At 43.6% G+C, this 17,660-nt stretch overlaps 4 protein-coding genes across 9 annotated transcripts in view; all 4 read left to right on the forward strand.

Annotated features, from left to right (window-relative positions):
• Positions 1-6,428, forward strand: part of LOC141769241 (monoacylglycerol lipase abhd6-B-like) — a 9,499-nt gene extending 3,071 nt beyond the window's left edge. For both annotated transcript variants that reach the window (XM_074638115.1, XM_074638123.1), the window contains exons 5-9: positions 421-553; positions 750-907; positions 1,148-1,202; positions 1,609-1,709; positions 5,291-6,428. In XM_074638115.1, coding sequence (XP_074494216.1) covers positions 421-553; positions 750-907; positions 1,148-1,202; positions 1,609-1,709; positions 5,291-5,470 — 627 coding nt within the window. In that variant the 3' untranslated portion in view covers positions 5,471-6,428. The remainder of the gene's footprint in view (positions 1-420; positions 554-749; positions 908-1,147; positions 1,203-1,608; positions 1,710-5,290) is intronic.
• Positions 1,716-5,284, forward strand: LOC141769252 (uncharacterized). Of its 2 annotated transcripts, none has more exons than XM_074638138.1 (2): positions 1,716-3,630; positions 3,685-5,284. In XM_074638138.1, exons 1-2 carry the CDS (start codon positions 3,523-3,525, stop codon positions 4,297-4,299), a joined length of 723 nt encoding a protein of 240 aa, XP_074494239.1. In that variant the 5' UTR covers positions 1,716-3,522; the 3' UTR covers positions 4,300-5,284. The 2 variants fall into 2 exon arrangements, with proteins under 2 accessions (XP_074494239.1, XP_074494248.1); XM_074638147.1 differs by having other exon boundaries at positions 1,716-3,576; positions 3,631-5,284.
• Positions 6,429-9,902: 3,474 nt separating the features above from the next.
• Positions 9,903-16,038, forward strand: rpp14 (ribonuclease P/MRP 14 subunit). Of its 4 annotated transcripts, none has more exons than XM_074638172.1 (6): positions 9,903-10,046; positions 11,390-11,549; positions 12,576-12,660; positions 13,337-13,413; positions 13,498-13,576; positions 15,170-16,038. In XM_074638172.1, exons 2-6 carry the CDS (start codon positions 11,458-11,460, stop codon positions 15,224-15,226), a joined length of 390 nt encoding a protein of 129 aa, XP_074494273.1. In that variant the 5' UTR covers positions 9,903-10,046; positions 11,390-11,457; the 3' UTR covers positions 15,227-16,038. The 4 variants fall into 4 exon arrangements, with proteins under 4 accessions (XP_074494273.1, XP_074494289.1, XP_074494281.1 ...); XM_074638188.1 differs by having other exon boundaries at positions 9,905-10,041; XM_074638180.1 differs by having other exon boundaries at positions 9,962-10,088.
• On the forward strand, positions 15,223-16,038 carry LOC141769259 (hydroxyacyl-thioester dehydratase type 2, mitochondrial-like). The gene has a single exon (XM_074638157.1). It carries the CDS (start codon positions 15,223-15,225, stop codon positions 15,715-15,717), a length of 495 nt encoding a protein of 164 aa, XP_074494258.1. The 3' UTR covers positions 15,718-16,038.
• Positions 16,039-17,660: the final 1,622 nt, after the last annotated feature.

The raw sequence follows: 17,660 nt of genomic DNA on the forward strand, positions 1-17,660 counted from the left end.
CCAGGTGTGTGTGTGTGTGTGTGTGTGTGTGTGTGTGTGTGTGTGTGTGTGTGCGCGTGCGCGTGTGTGTGCGTGTGCATGTGCGCGCGTGCGTGCGTGTGTGGGGTGAATATAACAGACTGTACTCTAATACAGAGTGGGGGACTCCATTGTATTTATAGACAAAGACGGAGACCCTTCCACAGAGACCACAACCAACCCTGTGCTCACCTGCCTGGCAACCGTCCCTTTAGCTGTAGATGCTGCACAGAAGCACTGAGCAGATGGATAACACCTCTCTCTCTCTCTCTCTCTCTCTCTCTCTCTCTCTCTCTCTCTCTCTCTCTCTCTCTCTCTCTCTCTCTCTCTCTCTCTCTCTCTCTCTCTCTCTCTCTCTCTCTCTCTCTCTCTTTGTCTCTCTCTTTGTCTCTCTCTGTGCAGTTTGTTCAGAGTATCGGTCTGGACAAAAGACCTTTCCACCTGGTCGGGACATCGATGGGTGGTTGCGTTACTGGAGTGTACGCTGCTCATTACCCAGCTCACCTGTCCAGCATCACCTTGGTCTGTCCGGGAGGTAAACTCAGCAGACATCTGATCTATGTGATGTTTCAGCGTTTCCCTCTAGGATTCAAACCTGAGACTGTTTCATGAAGCAGAATAACAGATATGCCTCTCTCCTCCTCCTCCTCCTTCTCCTCCTCCTCCTCCTCTTCCTCCTCCTCCTCCTCCTCTTCCTCCTCCTCCTCCTCCTCCTCTTCTCTGTCCACTAGGTCTGGTTTACCCCACAGAGTCTGAGTTCATCAGTCGTCTGAAAGAGATTCAGAAGACTCAGCAGGTGGAGTCGATCCCTCTGATCCCCTCCACTCCTCAGGAGATGGAGGACATGTTGAAACTCTGCTGCTACAATCCTCCCAACCTCCCCCGACCGGTAAAGAGCTATTAAATCCAGGTTAAGAAGACACTTTTAAGGCTTCAAACAACAACAGTGTCAATATATATTATATTAAATGTTATTATCGTTAGTATATTATTGAGATGAAGCTATGGAGCCTGGAGAGTATAGTAGTATTTTAGTTAGCAGGTTCCAACTGACAGAGCTGTGAATGAAATCTAATAAGTTTCTACTGTGTGTGTGTGTGTGTGTGTGTGCGTGTGTGTGTGTTGCCAGCTCCTGCGGGGTCTCCTTGACAACAGGATCCCCAACAATGGTTTCTACAAAGAATGTCAGTCTGCTCACATCCATCTCCAACACTTTCTCCTCCTCTATGACCTCCTTCTTCTCTCTTCTCCTACTCCATTGCTCCTCCCACATTACAGAGCCATTATCCTGACGTGATGCTAAACTCATTTAATTAATAAACCATACGTTATCAGATCATTGGTGGGCACATTAAATGCCCTTCAGCAGCTCAAAGGAGATAATCCTCCCCTTTCCTGGTAGGCTTTTAATTTCAAACATCTCCATGTGAAGTCTAGTGACCACTTTGTGGATGCTAATGGTATTGCTAAAGTGTTAAGTTTCATTGACAGCATCGTCATTTTTTTCTCTTGTTTATGTCTTTAATAATTGTTGCTGCATTTGCTTTTAATATGCTCCTTTGATTTATTGTGTGTGTGTTTGTTGTTCAGTGTTCATGGAGATCGTCGGGGAGAAGTCTCGTCACTTGCTGCAGGAAAGCTTGCATCTGATCACATCACCCGTCCAGGTGATCTGGGGGACGGAGGACAAGGTATAAATTAATCACAGTAGCTGTGGGTTCATTACCATGGCTACATCTGACACTGTGGCGGTGTCTCTTTTTGATGGCTGCGTAAATAGTCTTGGATGGGTAGCCAGGCTGCAGGGGCTTGGATGGGTAGCCAGGCTGCTGGGGCTTGGCCTGGACAGGTAGCCGAGAACCTCGGCTGAGGCCTGGATGGGTAACCAGGAACTTGGGGCTGAGGCTTGGGAGGTTTTGGCTTCCAGAAATGTCATGGCCTCCTTGTCCCGTTTGGATCTTGTGATCGGTTTTTCAATTTTAAAGAGAAGAATACCTATTTGTCATAATTTTTCCACTTGATGACTCTGTTCTGCATAGGGGGTATCAGTTAGGGTGAAGAGAGCTTGGGTGGCATCTGAATAATCCTGGAGAAAGGTTGGCCCTTGAAGTGTCCAACCTAGCTTGGTGTGGAGGAATGCTGGTGCCCCTGGTTGACCTAAGCAGACTCGCTTTGTCGGAGTTATGAGGTGAGTGTTAACTGCTCCTGTCAAAAAAAGAGGCTGCACCTTAAGAGAAGGAAGGAAGGAGAAGGACTAAGGTACAGTGTTTATTCCGTAGGATGAATTTGACCACCTTTTGAAGGACTTTGGAAGAGTTCTACTGGGGATTCAGATATAGGACCTTGGATTATGTCTCTCTCTGATTCACATGGTGGAGAATGCCCAGGGGACATGGCTTTTTCAGATTGCATTTCATTGCCATTTGTGGTCCTGCACACCTCCATCATCTCTTTTCCCCTTTAATTCAAGCTAGTACGTTCTCTGTCCTCTGATCCTTCTGCTCTTTGCATTTGATTATTGAATGATGGGAGGTGAGTTGCAGTATTGGCAAGCTTTGGGTGTAGTCCCCATTTCTGTTGAAGGGGATGAGAAATAAGGGTTGGTGCTGGCACCATGCAGTATGGTGGCTGTTGTGTGGGCCAACCTCGGCGCTAACCTCCTGGTTTGAATGGAGGTTGGGGCTGACCTCGTCACTAACCTCCTGGTTTGAATGGAGGTTTCAGGAGTCAGATGTCTGACTTGAACGGCCACTGACTGGCGTTCTGGAGGCATGTAGCAAAGTCCACCAGGGTCTAGTAGGTTCCTGGCCGGGCTGAGTAGGTATAACGTATGAAGTTGGCTCCTGAGTCAGCCGGCAGCTTACCAAGGAGATGTTGTACATGAGAGGAACAGGCAAGTTCAGCTGCTCCCTCACTTTGCCCCATAGCCTGCAGCATTCCTACTAGAGATTGGACTCTACCTGTAATGTTGTGAAAAGCTTTAGAAACACCAGGTAGAAATTGAGGGAGATTTAGTATAGTGGTTATCTTTTTCAAGGCTAAAAGGTGGGGCTGCCCATACTGTAGGTCTAGAGCAGCTAAGGACTTAGTATAAGGCTGTGGGTCGTGAGCATAGGCCAATGCAATATGTCGTGCAGAGGGTAGTTTAAGGTGGTCTAACAGGATATGATACTTGTAGATTTTGGTTTCCCAGGGGGGCTGGATACAGTTGTGGATTATGCATTGGAGCTGGGGGCCATAATGGGTGAAAGAAATTACTGTAATATCGGTGAGCTTGACTAAGGTCATAAGAATACTGGGGCTGCATAACAGGTGCTGGCCAGCCTAGAGGAGCAGGAGGCACCTAAGGAGGGGCCGCTTGGAGTAGTGGGGGTACAGGGGGCAGCAAGCCTGGAGGAACACGAGGCACCTGGAAGGGAGGAGGTGCTGGAGGCTGCTGGAGTGGAGGAGGTTCTGGAAGTGCCTGGAGTGGAGGAGGTGCTGGAAGCGCCTCGAGTGGATGAGATGATGGAGGCACATGGAGTGGAGGAGATACTGGAGGCACCTGCAGCGGAGGAGGTGCTGGAAACGCCTGGAGTGGAGGAGATGCTGGAGGCGCCTGGAGTGGAGGAGGTGCTTGAAGTGCCTCGAGTGGATGAGATGATGGAGGCACATGGAGTGGAGGAGATACTGGAGGCACCTGCAGCGGAGGAGGTGCTGGAAGCGCCTCGAGTGGATGAGATGATGGAGGCACATGGAGTGGAGGAGATGCTGGAGGCACCTGCAGCGGAGGAGGTGCTGGAAACGCCTGGAGTGGAGGAGATGCTGGAGGCGCCTGGAGTGGAGGAGGTGCTTGAAGTGCCTCGAGTGGATGAGATGATGGAGGCACATGGAGTGGAGGAGATACTGGAGGCACCTGCAGCGGAGGAGGTGCTGGAAGCGCCTCGAGTGGATGAGATGATGGAGGCACATGGAGTGGAGGAGATACTGGAGGTACCTGCAGCGGAGGAGGTGCTGGAAGCGCCTCGAGTGGATGAGATGATGGAGGCACATGGAGTGGAGGAGATGCTGGAGGCACCTGCAGCGGAGGAGGTGCTGGAAGCGCCTCGAGTGGATGAAGTGATGAAGGCGCCTGGAGTGGAGGAGATGATGGAAGCGCCTGGAGTGGAGGAGATGCTGGAGGCACCTGGAGTGGAGGAGATGCTGGAGGCACCTGGAGTGGAGGCGGCGTTTGCTGGAGTGGAGCAGGTGCCTGGATTCCAGACTCTGAACATGTTCTTGGTGGGGAGGTTTGGCATGTAATCATCATGCTGCTCTCCTGATCCATACCCAATGCCGCAGCCTCTGACTCGAAGGACTATGAGAAACTTTTTCGACAGCAGAGCCTAACTTTACTTTCAATGTTATCAAACAAAGAAAAATGTTCTCCCCTCGTCCTAAAATGGTCCTAAATCAATACTAGAGTACTTCCTTGTTTATGAATGAAGCGGTACACAAGTTGAAGCCGTTGAAACAGCAGTGCTGTGTGTGTGTGTGTGTGTTTTACCAATCAGCAATAGTCCTCCATGCAAACTCCACCCAAAAGTTCCTGTACTTTCAGAAAGTACTACCCCACGATCAGTAAAAGGCACCTGGAAAATGTCCCCGTAACTTAATTTAGACCCTGGTCCCTGCGGTCGAAACGCACGGAGTTCCTCAAAAGGTTCTTAGTTCCATGGGAAAGTTCCTGCGGTGGAAACGGGGCTAAAAGGAGAGACTGTGCAGGGCCTGATTGAGGCCTTTTATCAGTTCAGGTGTGGCCTGAGAGATTGAGGCTTAGTCCCGCCCCCCTATGCCTGGGCAGGAAGGAGGATTTTCTGCATTAGTTTTGCAGGTATTGGGTCATGAATGAAAGTATTGGTCAAATTAAGATGATTATGGAATGGAAAATAAAAGGATCACCAGAGTGATTGCAGTTCATCCCGAGGGGAACGTGAATGTTTGAACCAAATTTCATGGTAATCCGTCTAATAGTTGTTGACACATTTCAATCAAATCCACAAATATGAACCTCACGGTGATCATCAGGATTTATCCTCTGGGGAGCATGAATATCTGTACAAAATGTTGTTGTAACATTTTTATTTTTCAGTCAACCAACTGATCAAGCGTCCGCTATCCGCATAGCCGTGCTGCTAGCGTAGCTAATAGAAAATGAATATAACAAATTGACAGCAGTGTCTGCTGATCACCAAAGGTGTCGCCATAATCCACAAACATGACGGGCTGCTAATAAACCTGCCTCCTTCCTCAGGTGTTGGACGTGTCGGGGGCAGCAGTGCTGCAGGAGTCGCTGCCAAACTGCCAGGTGGCGCTGTTGGACAACTGTGGTCACTCTGTGGTATTGGACCGGCCCAGGAAAGTCGCCAAGCTCATCATGGACTTCCTGTCTGCGCAGGAAGTCAACGGTGAAAACACTAAGAAACTTTCCTGAGGAAAACGTTTGAATCATATGACCTCACTATGGATGATGAAGGTGAGGAGAATGAAGGTTATGATTAAGTGGTATTGATATTTGGTGATGAAACTCTTTTATAGTATGATATAAGAGTTTTCTACGACAGCGTTTACATCTGTGAAAATTAAATGCACAAACAAAATGCACTGGACAGAGAGTCAAATATTCCTGAAGTTTTTGTACACACAACACCAGCACAGGAGGCCGTAGTCTCTGTTTTTGATGAGAAAACACTGGGATTTTGCACATTCAGAAAAACTATATTTCAGTTTCATGTGAATGTCAGTCGTTTGTGTGTGAAGTCTCCTGCTGTGAACCGACTGCATATTTAAAGGGACTGTTTGTAAGAATCAGAAATGCTTGTTAACAGCGTCACCTGTGGCCGTTAAGTCAACGAAAGTCAGCGTCGGGCTCGCGCTTGTGCTCGCTCTACATAGACATGAATGAGCATCGCTCAAAACAGTGAGGCGACACGCGTCAGCTAAAACCACAATATCACTCTATATTTCACCTGCTTGGCAGTAATGTTAGCTGACCAGAGGAAGGTCTCTCCATGAATCACTGCTGATGTTGGCTTTTCCAGCCTCTGCCTCCTGACCGTGGTCAGAAGGAACAGGGGGGATACCGGCACCCGGTCAGAGACGATAACGTTTCTCGCTGCGGAGCCCCGGTTTTGGTGCTTCTGTGTAGTTTGTGTTGGAGTCTGGTCTGAAGAGCGCGCATGGGACACCAACCCGCAATGATTTATATGTGTAAGAAGTTTCAAACAGTCCCTTTAACCTCATAAAAACACATTCAGATTGAAATTCAGAATGAAAACTGTACCGTATATAGATGAATCAAGTTTAATAAATAAAGTGATTTAGTAATGTCAGTACATGTACAAAGCGTGTTTCTGGACTACAGAAATAAATCTTTTGCAGAAAAAAATAAATAATCGTTTTATTGATTGATTGGAAACTTCTCAGCTGTTTTGTGTTTTCTCTGTTTGTTTTTTTTGTATGTAGTAATACACCAACAGATCGCTGCGTGACGATTCATAAGAGATGTACAGAGCCCCCCTAGACCTCTAGGAGAAAATTGTATTAACCCGTTCCCTCAGGTTAGTAACTCGAGGGAACGAGTAACCTCATAGTGCACTTCCTCCAATCATTCCTGACAGTCAAGTCACGGACTTCGGTAAAGTTGGAAAGATATTGACAGATTCAAACTTCCTGGATCAATAACTCATAACTTAGATTTTGAAGTAGGCGAGATTGGAGCAAATATGATTTTAAAAAGTTATTTTTATAAAATGGCCACTATATCGTGACAGTAGTACATGAAACAGGTAACCTGAAAAAATCATGTGCCTCTGTGTCCTCCGGTGTCCTCCGGTGTCCTCCGGTGTCCTCCGGTGTCCTCCGGTTCTCCTAACGGCATCTGCAAGATTTCACAGACTGGAGGAAACAAGCAGTAAAAGCTGATCTGAAGTCTGCTGTCCATCTGCTGTCTATAAGAGCCGGCTGTCAATCACTCGCGAACTCCGACCAAATGGTCAAACTAGGCAGCGCTGATCAAATATGAATCAATATTAGAAGAAAACATTTCTTTCCTCGTCCTAAAATGGTCCTAAATCAATACTAGAGTATACCTCCTTTTTTATGAATGAAGCGGTACACGAGTTGAAGCCGTTGAAGCAGCAGTGTTGTGTGTGTGTGTGTGTGCTTGTGTGTGTTTTACCAATTAACAGTCATCCATGCAAACTCCTCCCCGAAAACGTTCGAAACGCACAGTTTCAAATTGAAAAGTACATAACAGAAACAAACAGGATCTACTTTGTAATTATCTTTTAATTTTGAGTTAATTACTCTTGTATATTTTCTATTTTTATTTCTTTTCATTCATCTTTCTAATTATTTTTTTATTACTTTTATCTATCTATCTGTACTTATTTCTGTCCTTGTATTGCTGCAAGACCTGAATATCCCTTTATCTTACCTTTGTAAAACCTTTTTTGGACGACATAGGTACTGATTGGCAGAGGGTATGGCTATTACCATACAAATTCTGTATGACGAAAATAAAATTAATGATGTACACATCAACATTTTACAAAATATACATCCAACAACTCTATATTCCTCCAAATTCTTAGATATCAAATAAAAATTAAATTTTTGCAATGATGAACCGCAATCTTTAACACATTTATTTTACCATTGAATGAAAGAATATATTGTGTAAAACTAATCATAACATCAAAATTGAAAAATTTCACTATATATTTTGAACATGATCAATATAACGTTGAATTCATCGTAAACATATTGATTTTTATATGGTAAATTGTACATACATAAATGCAAAATAACAAAAGTTACTCAAAATTTTGCTGGATTTTGATGTGAATTTAAAGAATATAGTAAGACTCTAAAACTTATGAACACTTAAAAAAAAGGTAAAACTGTCAAACTGTACAGTGAACTCTTTTCTTATTATAACTTTATATTATTGAAGTTAATCATCCCAGTTCTATTATTATTATTATTATCATTACTGTTGATTACTTATTCAAATTAATATTCTTGTTTCACTGTACCATTATGTTCAACAATGTTTGTGTATTTGAATGTTTTTTCAATAAATTCTTACCTCTGGTGGAATACGGAGCGGGAGCCTAAGGGAAGAGATGGTCATTACCCGTCTGAAAATAGGACATACAGGATTAAACCAAACACTCCATAGAATAGGGCAAGCACCCAACTGGACTATGCACGCTCTGTAATAAACCGGAAACTGTCAAGCATTTTCTTATAGAGTGCAACAAATATGACGAAGATTATCAGGCACCTAAACTCAAATGCATAGGCTCTTTGCGGGAGGAAATTGTGCTCCAGCCAACACGCACTCAGGAATGTTTTGCACTAGACACTTTAGGGGGAGTTGCAATAGCACAAGGCTCTTCACAGTATTTTAGCATTTTAGGATTTTATTGGTCTGAATGATTGTATAAATGTAGGTGGTTGTCTCCTATGTACAATATATTTTTTTATATGTTTGTGCTTTTGTCTTTTGTCTGTTTTTAATGAGAACTGCACCGAAAAAAATTCCAATCAACTGTGGGTTGACATGGCAATAAAAGTATTGATTGATTGATTGATTGAATTGCTATCAGGAGTAGATGATGGAAATAAGAATAATAAGAATAAGAATAAGAATAAGAATAAGAAGAAGAAGAAGAAGAAGAAGAAGAAGCTTCTTACCTTGGTTTGTGATTCCTGGACGCTGGATGTTGTGACAGAGTGATGCCTCACACTATTTCACACCTCTTTGACATATCCGGCTGTGCTGACTGCGCATGCGCTGGTTCCGGTTGGCAGTAGTGATGGGAATTACGGCTCTTTTTAGTGAGCCACATCATTTGGCTCAGCTCACCAAGAAAAGAGCCGGCTCTTTCGGCTCCCAAACGGCTCTTCGTTTTACCACTTCTGCCTTTTATAATTCAGCCAAATTTAGCGCTGTTTTGAACTATGATTAGTATGTGTGCACATATATCACTTCAATTATTCAATATAATTACACTAAACCCTATAATTTTCAGAATACTATAATTTGACATGCTGCTTCATTTCCGACTGTCACTCATCTTGTCTGCTTTTCGCTCACCGCACTCCTCTCTCTTTTTCTCTCCTCCCTCCCTCCTGCTCTGTACCTGTAGACCCGCAGCGCCCCGCCCCTCGCTGCTTGATGGTATGATCCTTGTCTGTCATCACCTGATTGGTCCCACGGACATCATTAACACATCATTCAGTCACAGTCAGTGCATGGAGTGCCCGTAGTGCGGAGAAGATCATTCTATCATTCTGCCTTGAATTAAGTAAAGAAAAAAGAAGAAAAAAAAAACGGCTCTCAGACGGGAGCCGGCTCTTATGGTACATGTCCACAGGCTCCGTCCTTTCCACGCTCCCCATTCATTGTCTATGTAAGCAGCCGTGCAATGCATTCTGGTAGCGTGGCTGATTTAAGAAACGAAGCATCATGACGCCCGCTCCTCATTTGCATAAAGTTGAGTGCTAGTCTACTTTATGCAAATCACGGGCGTCCGACGCGACTTGCCCCCGTCTCAAAACTCCAGAGAATCTTTTAAAATAAACGTTGTCGATCCAAAATAAAGACAGATTTAGCAACTGCGCAGCTTATTTCTCGCCTCAAATGTTCTCAGAAACACATTTCGGTGAACTATTTTCGTGAAATAAGAGAAGAAAGTTTCCAAACGAGCCTCCATACTGTTTCCTGTTTGAAAGCTGGGAGCAGCAGCCAACGGAGGGAAAGTGTTCGTCCAATCAGGTGGGAACAGCCTGTGTCTAGTGACCGCCCACCAAGCGTCCAATGTTGGGAAGCGTCGCGTGCCCTCGCGATAAAAAACGCCCCTGTGGACAGTACCCTGATCGTTCACTTAAAAGAGCCGGCTCTTTGAGGCGGCTCGTTCGCCACGACACATCACTAGCATGGTCGCTTGGAGGTTCACAACAACACGCTGTTATCACTCAGTGCTGGTGTAGTTGGTGAGGTAAATCCTGGAAAACTCCATTTTTCGGGGGATATTTCAACAGTAACAAATATCATTTCATCTACTATTGTACTGCTATGTTTGTATCTGTCAGTGTTGCAGCTACGAGCTGGTGAAGCTTCAGGTAGTCAGTTCAGCTGACCTAGCTACTGTTTGACCTCCTGTTAGCTAGCTGTAGCTACAGGTTCTGTTAGACATGTTAGTTAACGATATTTGACATTTTCACGAGGAAAGGTTAGTCTGTCAGACGAGTCAAGACTAATTTTAAAGGGTAACGTTGGTATTTTAGATGTTTAACCGCTGACTGTGAGAGCAAGTTGTTAGATGTATGTTAACCTGGTGGTTAGCTGACTATATTGTTAGATAAGTTTATTCTTTTATGTGTCAAAACAAACAAATTGCAACTTTTAATTTTTTTAATTTACTCCTTTGTTTTTTTGGTTTTTTTAAACTATTTTTATTGAATTTTACATATAGGCATATATACACATACTAAACAGACTAACAATATTAATAATTAAAAGATTCAATGAAATGTTTAGTCAGAATTTCAAAGAAAGAGAGACATGACATTTCACATATCTAACAAAGAAAACAAAGAAAATAAAAGATAAGACAAAATAAATAAATACCTCAAAGAAGAAGAACAAAAATTTAAAAAAACACAACAACACACAACAATTTCAACAACAGCACTCAGCAACCCACAGCGGTTTCTATTTGACTGTGCCCCTTGACATCTTGTAGTGTACTGTTTAGCTGTAAAATGAGAGAGTTTGCTCCGGCTGGTGGGCGGTGTTTGGTATTTCCTCAACTGATCTCAACATGACTGCCGGGTCACAAACTTTCTCATTTTAACAGCTAAACAGTACACTACAAGATGTTTCTAAAAACATTTGAGGAGAGAAATAGGCATTAACGTAACAGAATATTGATTCATATTTGATCAGCGCTGCCTAGTTTGACTGTTTGATCAGAGTTCGCGAGTGATTGACAGCTGCTCAGAGACGGCAAGGCTCCAGCTCCAGATTGGTTGTTTTCCTCCGGTCTGTGAAATCTTGCAGATGCCATTAGGTATATTTTTAATCATATTTGGTCCAATTTTACCCACTGCTGCTTTAATCCGTCAATAATCGTTATCCAATAATATAATATTTATTATTCTGAAATGAGCCTCAACCTCATAACAACAGACTCACCGTCACGTTTGACTCGTCTGAACCATGAAACACACACAGTCCTGCTGCTGGATACAAATACAGACCTGACGAACAGACTTGGGTGGTTTAAAGTCATGTCGAGCTTAGCTGATGTCTGTTTAACCCTCAGTGGTTTGTGTTTAGTCTGAAATCAGGTGATCGACCTGCTGCTCTTCACCTGTTGGAGTCCGAGTCACTGATGCTTTAATAGAATGAGCCACGCCGACGAACAGGACGGACCTGCAGTTTACCAACGGGTCGTGTTGAAGAACGCCTCGCCGTACCACTACATGAAGGTCTGCCTGTAAGTCACTGGAACAGGCTTTTTTTAAATGCTTTGTTTATTAATGGTAATATATTGTTTTCTTTTTACTTGTCATTCCATAGAATCACATAGAGATGTTTTCATATGGATATTATTTAGGGCTGTCCCGAATACCATTTTTTTGGGCTGTGAAGCTTCAGTAAGAAATATTCAAATCTATTCGAAGCTTCAGGACGGTGCCGCTGCCACACTACTGTGCACGCATGCACCTCTACACACAACAAACGGCAATATCTGTCTGAGCATAACTAATAATTATTAATATTGAATATGAATAATGTTGTGGGATTATTCCTTATTTCATGAGCTATTTTGGGATTTATACATTATTATTAGGGCTGTCAAAGTTAATGCCATAATAACGCGTTAACGCAAATTCATTTTAACGCCACTAATTTCTTTTACGCATTTACACAACTTGCTATATTTAGGTTGTAGCAGGCTCAGTTTTACAGCTAGAGTGAAGATCCTGGTATCATATGAAACTATAAAACCTAAGGAATCCGTGTCATACTAGCTTGTCGTGAAGGAGGCTGAATAATATTATTATTATTAATAATAATATATACATATATTTGCATAAAGCAGCATATCTGTCCACTCCCATGTTGATAAGAGTATTAAATACTTGACAAATCTCCCTTTTAAGGTACATTTTGAACAGATAAATGTGTGATTAATTCGCAATTAATCCCAATTAACTATGAACAGTCATGCAATTAATCACGATTAAATATTTTAATCGATTGACAGCCCTAATTATTAATACATACTTATATACATAAAAGAAAAAGAGAAAAAAAGCATTCAAGTACTGCTTTGGAGATTGATTACCATGGCAACAGTCAAAGCTTTAAAGCATTCGGGTCAGCCCTAGATATTGTAGGTGTTATATCTAAAAAAATAATAATATAAATGTGTATTTATCCATAATATTTGTACATGTCTGTCAATGACTACTATACCTGTACGTTCATCCCACATGATATTTCTGTGTGTGTTTAGCGTGCTGGAGGATGAGTCTACCAGACTGAGTGCAGTTGAACTGAAGCAGTTCATCATCACAGGTCTGAAGAGCCTGTATGGAGAGGTGAGATCATTAACACGGCCGGGTGTCGGCGGTTCGATTCCCACAGTGGGATCTGCTCTGACACTGAGGGACCCTTGAATGGAAGCCTCCAGAAAATGTTATATTTGTTCTGAAATTAACAGAAAATGAATCAACAATTATTCTGTCAATCGATGAATTGATGGTTCAAGTTAAAAACACTAGATATTCTTTTCTTCCAGCTGTGAGGTTTTCCAGATTCTCATTGTCTCGTGTGATAGTAAACTGACTAACAAGAAACTTGGTGGCATCACTTTGCACATCACCTTGGACTATTTTTTAACATTTTATAGAAAAAACGATTCATCAAAAAACGGAATCCCCCGCCCCCACGGCTCAACAAGCGAGCAAGGGAGAGAGAGCAGCGGTGGTCGAGCGAGTTATAGAGTGAATGAAGAGAGGGAGCGGCGTTGGTGAGAATAAAACAGTGAATCAGAGAACTAAAACTTTATTTTCTGATTGCTTCGCGGTGGTTACGTTCTAAAGCACAAAGCGGCGATATTCAACGACCGAAATGGGCTGCACACTCTGCGCACTGTTATTGGCTGGGTTTTACACCCCCACGTCGGGCCCAAAGGCTGTTTGCTGACGCCCAGAAGAGTCTCAAACACTCAAAAATGTTACATTCCATCACTGCATTTGTATGTGTGTGTTTCAGGTGGGAGCAGCGCTGACCTTTGACCTGTTGAAGTACGATGAAGACACCCTCACTGCTCTTCTGCGTGTTTACAGCAAGTGAGTTCAGCAGCAGCAGGATTCACTCCTCCTACACTAGATGTTTTTTTTAATAAATATGTGTGTGTTTGTGTGTGTTTTCAGGGGATTGGTGAAGCTGTGGAGCTCCCTGACTCTGCTGGGCTCCTACCAAAACCAGGCCTGTGCCTTCAGAGTGCTGCAGGTCAGGAGACTTCACTTCAGCTCTGTGTCCAAAAATGATCTTTATGTTGTGTAGCAGCTGCTGAGGGACAGTTAAAGTCTGACTCAGTCTGACATCTGTGTCTCAGTTCAGAGGCTTCTGTCTTTTGAAAGACTCATCCTGGAACTAGGATAAACTATTGGCCAATAGGTGGCGCTGTAGCAGCAGCATCTAATTATAAAGGAAGGAATGTCTGTCTGTGTACTATGTATGTACGTCCTGTATGTATGTATGTCCTTCGCATATCTCAAGAACTGTTCATCCAATCAACTTCACACTTGGCGGGTGCAAGCAGTCATATCGCGATTCTCGATAATGCTGCGAGCTGCACTTCTGAGGCACAAGCAATCACAAGCAATCAGTTCTGGACGGGCACGCGCTCCGAACGGGTACTTCACTGTGTATGTAAATGAGGGTGGACAGAATATTATAAAACCTTTCACTGTAATTCAGTCTTAAAAATGATCACAGAACTGAATCAGCACCTTCTTCTGACCCATCGCCAATAAATAAACTTTATAAACTACACTAAGGTGTGGAGCTGTTGAATTAGGTTGCATTAGATTTTACAGGTGTATCTATTAAACTGGTATCTCAGCATGTGAATCATGGAGTTGAGAACATTGTATTTTTATTCTCCTTTTCCTACTTTAACTATCATATTCTAGAGACAAAAATCTTTTTTTCCGAGCTTTCAACTTATATATTTTTTTTGTGAATGGAGCTCAGGTGTTGTCTTGTAATAACAAGCGGTCGTACATGGGAAGGACTTTGTAACCAAGGACTTGTGACCAAATGTATATTTAATATATTAGGGCTGGGACGATACACCTATCTCCCGACTCGATACCATCACGATACTTGGGTGCCGATTCGATATATATTGGGATTTCTAAGTATAACGATTTGAGATTACGATTTATTGCTATCGTTGTTAACTTTTTTAACACAAGACCATGGGAAAAGTTGAATTATACACTTCTAGGTACATCTACATTAATACAGTAATGTTTGATTTTCAGCATGTATGTAGTCAGAGATGTCCCGAAGTCAAATATATCAGTCATTGTCAGGATTTTTTTTTTTTTTTTTTTTTTTTCAGCAACCCAAAAATCATCTGGCAACGTGTGAAACCCAAAGTGTTTCCATACTTTTCTGTATGAGTAGTGTTTACCATTTTGGATTTAAAAAGTGAGGGTGCAAGTTGTATCCACGTGGACCCTCCACCGTTTTCTACTTCTAAAACTCTTGTTTCGGCTCGCTGCAGCTTTGTTTTGGATGAAGGACACAGAACGGATATGACATCACGTTACACAGACTACAACAAAAAGCGGTAACTTCCTTCTACCTCCGCATCGACTCAAATGAGGCAAATATATCTATTCTGGCATTAAAAAAATCGTAAAACAATCGTAAAAACATATGGCTATGCATAGGTGAACCGATTTTTTCCCCCACCACTACAATGTATTGTGTTTATCTGTATGTTTCTGTGTGAAGTATGAACAAGCTGTGAAAACAAATCTCCCTCTGAGACAATAAAGACTGTCCTTCTTTCTCTTGTGTCATCTTCAGGTGTCTCCATACCTGCTTGCGTTGACAGCAAACAGTCGAGAGCTGCAGCTGGTATGAGGAGAGGGGGAACCTTCAGGATGAGTTTCATGTGGAGCAGTATCTTTAATAAACCGCGGCTGTGCCTCTCTCCTCCCTCCTGCCGGCGGCTCCACGTTGGCCAGCGAGCCTCCCTCACCAAAGCGTTCTCCACCCGCGACGTGGAGCTGTTCGCCGAGCTGACGGGCGACAACAACCCCCTCCACTTGGACCCGGCCTACGCCAGCACCACCTCCTTCGAGGCGCCCATCGTTCACGGCGTCCTCATCAATGGCCTGATCTCGGCCGTGCTCGGCACCAGGATGCCCGGCCGCGGATGCGTCTTCCTGTACCAGGAGATCCGCTTCCCGGCGCCCCTCTACATCGGCGAGGAGGTGCTGGCCGAAGCCGAGGTCCGCAAGATCAAGATGTCGTTCGCCTTCATCGCCGTGACGTGCTCCGTCAAGGACAAGGTGGTGATGGAGGGGGAGGTGATGGTGATGATGCCCGAGGAGCAGCAGAAGAAGGAGTGAGAGGAGGAGGAGGAGGAGGAGGAGGAGGAGGGGATGAGATCAGAGGCCAGACGTCACAGCACCCTGATGTACAGTTGCAATGATTAAAAATTGGCCGCTGCAGCACACACAATGCAGCTCAGCATCTCTCTACAAAATGGAATTTGCTTTATGCTGTAATTTTAGTTGTTTATTGATCATTTACCTGAATGCCGGACACGAGAAGTGTGTTCGGACAGAGCAGCTACCAGAGAGATGCGTCAGTCACTCAATGATTTATTGTTTAATTTGTCAGATCTGCTCTGTATTTTGTTTGTGTGGAATAAAAATTCTAAATGATAATTTTTTTATTAGCAGTTATATTTAAATTTATCAAATCCATTCACGTATTGTCACAGAAAGTTCAGCAGAGTTCAAATCACTGTCATTGTCTCTACCTGTTTTCCCCTGGCTGCCTTCTTGCTGTGGTGCAGTTTTTAATTTACAACCGTCTACAGGGATGTCCAACCATCCAATAGTCTGCTGGTCTTCAGTCCAACCGATCACCTCAACAGGTGGTTTCACTGATGACTTGGTCTCATCTTATTTCTTCTACTTGAAGGGGTGTTAATCAGTATGTGGACTCTTTTGGTTGGCCACCCTGAGTCCAACACATTTAAAGTGGCAGTAGGCAGAATATTTCTGGCATCATTGGGCAAGAATTCCACAATAACCTTTCAGCATATTGTAATTCAAGTGTTCTGAGAGAAACCTAGACTTCTGCACCTCCTCATGACTCTGTTTTCAGGCTTTAGAAAATCTAGCCCGTGACGGGAGACTTTAGCCAATCACAGGTCATTTCAGAGAGAGCATTCCTATTGGCTGTTCAGTCAACGGAGGCGGCTGTCAATCACTTGAGAACTCCGATCAAACAATCAAACTAGGCAGCGCTGATCTAATATGAATCAATATTCTGCTACTGTAATGCCTATCTCTCTCCTCAAATGTTGTCAGAAACATCTTGTAGTGTACTGTTTAGCTGTAAAATTCTAAAGTTTGCTCCGGCTGGTAGGAGGTGCCTGGTATTTCCTCAACTGATCTCAACATGGCAGCCGGGTCACAAACTTTCTCATTTTACAGAAAAAAATAAATATAAATATATAAACTGGGGAAAAAAGGTTCGGAAACTTGTGTTTGGTCGATTATTTCTCTGTTGTCATAATGCTAATGGTCATTGTATTTTACATCGTTGGAAAGCCTGTTTATTTACCTTCACAATGAGGTCCGACTTGTAAGGATCATGCATTTGTGGGATGAGCAGCACAGCTGATTATGTGGGTAGCGCCCAAGAAAATGTTTCCAAAATGCTCTGCCAATGGTAAACAGTGTATTCTCATAAGGCTACCAGGAAGCCTGCAATGACTGCCCTTCACCGTGAGGCCAGTTTGCGCTGGTGTTGACAACACAGACAATGGAACCTGAACATGTGGGGAATGTCATGTTCAGTGATGAGTCCAGGTTCTGTCTGCCAAAGTCGGATGGCAGAGTCAAAGTATGGAGACGACGCGGAGAACGCTATGCTGATTGTTGCACCGATGGAGTAACAGCTTTTGGTGGGGGCAGTGTCATGGTGTGGGGCAGCATCTCCCCCACTGGCAAAACAAGGCTTGTCATCATTGAAGGCCATCTCAATGCAGTGAGATATCGGGATGAGATTCTGCAGCCAGTGGAGATCCCTTATCTCCACAATCTGAGACCTAACTTCATCCTCCAAGATGACAACACTCTCCCCCACAGAGCCAGGGTTATCACAGACTACCTCCACAATGTGGGAGTAGAGAGAATGGAACGACCTGGTCCAGACCTCAACCCAATTCAACACTTGTGGGATCAGCTTGGGCGTGCTGTACGTGTTAGAGTGACCAACACAACCACGCTGGCTGACCTGCAACGAATCCTGGTTGAGGAATGGAACAACATCCCAC

Source organism: Sebastes fasciatus, chromosome 1 (assembly GCF_043250625.1).
Source record: "Sebastes fasciatus isolate fSebFas1 chromosome 1, fSebFas1.pri, whole genome shotgun sequence".
Lineage (NCBI taxonomy): Eukaryota > Metazoa > Chordata > Actinopteri > Perciformes > Sebastidae > Sebastes > Sebastes fasciatus.